Source organism: Limulus polyphemus, unplaced genomic scaffold (genome assembly GCF_000517525.1).
Source record: "Limulus polyphemus unplaced genomic scaffold, Limulus_polyphemus-2.1.2 Scaffold917, whole genome shotgun sequence".
Classification (NCBI taxonomy): Eukaryota; Metazoa; Arthropoda; class Merostomata; order Xiphosura; family Limulidae; genus Limulus; species Limulus polyphemus.
Window position 1 is genome coordinate 346691 of NW_013666527.1, and position 5679 is coordinate 352369.

The window sequence follows — 5679 nt, forward strand, 5'->3', positions numbered from 1 at the left end:
ACAAATGCCTACACTAACAGGCACATTTTCCCTTTAACAAAGTGTAACATTACAGACTTGAAAGGTTCTCAGCACAATAGTAAAAACGTACTTAACTCTAAAGAAGTAAAATATATATGTAAACATTTATCTTATTTTTTCTACACCCCACATGTATAACAAATGTTTTTATATAGTCAAACTCTTCTAAAACCCAACATTACATAAGTGCCACCTGTGTATAGTTCTTAATAGCTTAATAATTCTCAATTTATCGTCATAAAGAATCTTTATACAAACATCACTTCATCCTCAAGAACTTAAATACCAATTCTATCAATGTGTTTAAGAAATAAAGTTTTAAGTCATGTACATATATATATATGTCCAAGTGCACACACATACACACGAAGAAACCTATACACACATATATACATCAATACACACACTGTACAAAAGATAGTGTAGACATACATTTTGATTGTATAATTTAGGTACATTTCAGTATTTTCAAAAACAGTTTTCTGATCATCCACATATATGTTATATACACAACTCCAACAATAGATTACATTTCAGCTCTATGATAAGTGAAAATAACTGAGATACGACACTGAATAATATAATACAAATGCTGCTTATAAAATCAGTGAATGAGCTATAAGCTATAGCAAGGTACTAAAATTCCTAACAAATTATTGAATATGTACTACTACAGAGAAGGCAAATTATTACAACAGCAATAAGTACATTGAACAAAATCACCACATAAAAATGAGACATACACCAGACATAGCAATTATGAATGATTGGTGACAATGACACCTGGTCGTGACTGTGTCCCAGAAAGACACTGAATAACTTGGTAGTTAAGGTGACTGTTTTTGTTTGTTTTACACAAAAGATTATATGGAGAGTTGAGTTCATGAGAAGCACTACCATCTGATATTGTCCTTTCTTGCTCACATTGTTTCAGTGGCTCAGGATCATCTTGGAACATGTGGTCACCTTCTAGGTGACGAATAGCTTCCACAATTGTCTCCAAGTTCTGGCGAGAAGTACTGTTTGCTTGGTAAAGATTAAAGAGGGCAGTGTTATTGATAGACCCTTCAGTATCAGTAGGTCTTAGTGGTAAACCATAACCTTCAGTGGCAGTGGGAGGCAGTGATTTTGAAGAAGCAGCAGAAGATTCCTGAACATAAAACTGTGATGATGAAGTTGCTATTACGTCACCAGAATGAGGTGTGATTACAGCAGCAGCCTTTCCTGATATTTTTCTTGGGATATCAGGACAATGTTTTGAACTTCTCAGAAAAGATACAACTTTTTCAGAAGGATCACTCTTATTTTGAGGCAAGACAACAGTTTGGTTGGAAGGAGGCTTTTCATTCTGAAGAAATGAGTGTTGATGCAGCTGTGGCAGATGTTCTGCTTCTGTATTCTACAAAAGAAATTATTTAAGGAAAAATTTATAACACGAATTATAAGTTAATATGAGCATAACCCAATCAGTTTATATTTTCAGATCTTTAATTTTTTTTTACTTTGATCATAAGAAAGCTATATGTTATTTAAGAAAAATTTGAAGCAATATCCTCTACTTAAATAAATTTATTTAACTAAATATCTGATGTGTAGCAAATCATATTATTGATGAAAACGTTTTCCTTAGCTGGCTATAGAAAGATTCAACTAAAGTTTTGAATTAACCAAAAAATCCGACATAATAAGAATAATTAAAAGAATTGGGGCTGTTAAAATGTCAGTCATGGTAATTAGAAGATTAGACCATTAATGCACTTAATCAACATAGTGTTTCAAAAAATAAAAGTTGGGTTAAGTTCTAAGTTGGGTTCTAGCTGCATAAGGTAGTCAGTGGTTGAATGGATATGTTGAGGAAGCAACTTATTTACATATGATTTGTGTTACTTTTCTAGACAGAGATATTTCTTTATTATATCGTGTCCTCTTGCCTGAGACATATAGATGACCTTTGCTACTGTTTTTTCTGATCGTGGAATCTCACCTGTTACAGGACACCACACTTTGCATAATACTTCTGGGATATGACTTATTGATGATATATTTTGATGGTTCTAGTGCTCTAAGCTATTTCATATTCTTTTTTTTTTCTAATGCCATTAAGTTCAAAGGATATCTCTGTCTTGGAAATTCTAAATCCCTAATCTGAACACATCTTTATGATACAGTGTATGAATATTTTGCATTAGAAAGGGATGTTATTTATCTTTCCCAGAGAGATCAATTTTTGGTGACACCACACTTCTTACAAAACACCAACTAATATCCAAATGTAAATCTAATACATGCCATTTTATCATAACTTTATAGTAACTGTGGTTGTCATATAATTTTATTATAATGTATTCAAATCAATTTATTCCTTTAACTTTTTGAAATAATTTTAATTTTTAATAAGTTTACAGAAGAGCTGATGTGATTTTTCTTCTTCTAAAGGGGGTATTAAAAATCTTCTGCAATTCAATGAATAAAACAAGAAAATATAATTTTTGTGGATTTGCTGATTATTACCTGATCAAAGAACCTCATTCTCAGAAAACTTTTTATTTCATTGAAAGTGATATGTGTATATTATATCCCATAACAATTTTTTGTATACAAACACAAAAATAACATGTAAGCATTTGCTTCATAAAGAACAAAGTGCACAAAAATATATATAGAAATAATGATCAAACCTCAGATCAACTTAAGATATATTGGAGAAATAATTACCTCTGGTGGATGAATTTGAACCACTCCTTGAACCTGATCAGTACAAATCCGATTTTCTGTGCCTCTTGCTTGATTCTCTTGTAATACTTGAATTTGGTGTTTTCTGTCTAATTGAACTCTCTGGTCACTCAGTTCCTGCTTTACCTTCTCTGTTACATCACCAAGTTTTTTGGCAGGGCTCATGTTTCCAATTCCTTCATCTGAAGATTCTACTTTATACACAAATACAATTAAACATTATTTTATCTGTAGAGACAAAAGATGAAAAATTTAGTCATTCATTATTTTTAAAAAGTAATGAGAAATACTTTAATACTGTCAAAGTATACAGTTTTCATAAACAAATGATAAAAAGAATTATGATACTAACATAAACTAATTCATAAAACAATTACAATTTAATATAATCAAAATTCCTTTTTGTATCTGGATTATTAAATAATAAACACTCTGTACAGTAGATGATAATCTTTGTATTATGTAGAAATTTTTAAAGTATTCTATATAGAAGTAATTGGACTAAAAGAAAACCACTTGCGTATTTAGATAATTAACTAATTATTCATGGCATTTTCATACTTTTGGATGATTTGTGTCCTTGGTTAAAACATTCCAAACTATTGATAAACACAGAAAATTTGACACATTCAGCAAAAATTTAAAACTAGCATCATCCTAAGAAGTCTTTTAGTAAGTAGGAAAATATATTTAAAATGGAAGACTTTGGGGTATATGTTTCATACTTGTACTCTTTCTTATATCAAAATAAATGAAATTTAAATCTTTAAGCATTTCTCTTTTTTTGAAAACACTGATACGAATTTTCAAATACTATTCAGCTTTCATTGTACTTAGTAAACACAAAGATTTAAAAAAAAATTATCACGCCATGTCTTGGAAATTTATAGAATATATAAAATGAATCTGTTCCCCATCAAAACACACTCTTTGTTTTGTATACAAATTATGGTCATGATTTAGTAATATCTTCTGTTCAAGGTTTAAGTCAATGATATTTTGTGAACCAATAAAATACTTGGCTTCACAATGTTTTCTCCACCAAAATGCACAACGTTAGTGGTAAGAAAAGCTATCATCTATGACTTCCTCTGTCCAGACACCAGTATGGAATATTTTAAAGCTTTTTTTAATGTTCTGTTTCATTCATTCACACTATTATCAAGTAACTTTTGTAACGAATTTGTTGTTATATATTTATTTTAGTGTCAACGTTTGTTTGGATTGAGTTTATATTTAAAAACATGCTTAGCTGATAGTGTTAGATATATTCTCCAAAGTTGTAGAAGATTCTCGAGAGTAAGAATCAAAAGTATATGTGTGTATGTAAACACTTTAATTTGCATAGTTGCATAATCTGAATTTTCTAGAAAATCTTCCCACAGCTATAAATATAATCAATGCGATGCACCAAGAGAATGTCTTTTAGTAGTTCACTATAATCAATGTGCTATAAACTTCGAAAGTTATAAGTGTGATTTTTATAACGTTTATCAAGATATTTGACCAGGAATATTTATATATTTCGAACATTACAAATCGTCTAACTTCAGTGGATTCTTCATCGGACATTAATATTTTTACGAAAATATTACCTAACTTCAACGGTGGAAAACCTAGCGTGTGTGGCCAAGGACAAAGTTAGCTAGCTTCCCTGCAAATCGTACTTAGATCAACTCGTAATTAGCTTGCTCATCGTAAACCCTCGATAAGATATCAAGGGAGTTCCAAACTAGAAAGAAGACTTTATATTGCTCGTAAGTTTGTGAACCTTTTGTTTATAAATCATTGTTTGTAATAACTGTTATTGTAAATTGTATTGTTGTGTGTATATTAAAACGTATTTGTATAAAATAAATCTGTATGTATCAATCTTGTTGGCAAACATCATAAACTGACTATATATTGGCTTTTACTTAACTGTTAAATCTAAAGTACAATTTAACTATTAAATTTAAATTTGTCAGTTAACTCAGTTTCAGACCATTCGAAATTCTAATACGTAACACTTTTCTGGTGTGTATCACTGGACTTTCATTACCAAACATATATACCTGTTTCAGTCTTCTTGCGTTTGGGTAATGGGGAATCAGAGCTACTCCCATCGCTGTCCATATTTATTTGAGAGTTAAGCATCTGTTTCAGATGACAATTCTGTACCAAAAGTCTGGCCTTTTCCTGCTCAAGCTGGTAGATGTATTCAGTTGTTTGCTGTAGTATGGCAGCCTTTAAAGTAAGAATAAAAAGCAATTGCATTATTTGCCACACAAAGAAATAAAAAAATCACCATATTAATTAATAACATGTTTATGTACATCTAGTTCAAATATGGCAACTATATTTGTAGTTATCACAGTAGAAACTCTTAAATGGAAGTTAGGACACCCATATGTAACTTATTGGTGAGGTTAAGCCCCCAACCCCTACTACAAAAAAAATATACAAAATATATTTTATACACAATTTTTTATAAGTAAAATTATATGTAATTACACACTTTTAAGTATCACATAAATGTACTAATTACTAATATTTCCAAACATGAAAAGTGCAAAGCTGGCCTAAGGGTGTAATAAAAGTTTGGAATGTCATTTTTGAGCATATGTTTTCATACAGAAAATAGAATGAATGTTGTTACGACAGCGGAAGTCACATGACGCTGGTAACACGTGATGAATTTCTCGAATGATCATAAATTATTGAGGAAGACCGAGTTTGTTCGAGACGCTCTCTCTTTTTAGTATATAAGCCTGGCAGTTAAAGCCTGCGGGAAGGAATGAAGAGAGTTCCGGGTAAGTTACGATTCTGTTTCGAGCTAGTGTGTGTGAAGTTACCGAGATTGTGAATCGCTGTGATTTATAGCGTGCATTATAAAAAGTAGTTAAGTTTAATGTGACGAGAAACGTACTGCCTGTGGAATTACTG

The 5679-nt window shown here is 30.9% G+C and overlaps 1 protein-coding gene across 2 annotated transcripts in view; it reads right to left on the minus strand.

Moving 5' to 3' along the window:
* Positions 1-559: 559 nt before the first annotated feature.
* Positions 560-5679, minus strand: part of LOC106461220 (transcription factor AP-4-like) — a 33971-nt gene continuing 28851 nt past the window's right edge. The window contains exons 3-5 of one of the 2 annotated variants that reach the window (XM_013921016.2): positions 4809-4980; positions 2737-2945; positions 560-1420 (exon numbers count right to left, since the gene is read on the minus strand). In XM_013921016.2, the coding sequence (XP_013776470.1) occupies positions 779-1420; positions 2737-2945; positions 4809-4980 (1023 nt within the window). In that variant the 3' untranslated portion in view covers positions 560-778. Of the gene's footprint in view, positions 1421-2736; positions 2949-4808; positions 4981-5679 lie in introns of both variants that reach the window. The other variant, XM_022388087.1, reaches the window with a different exon arrangement.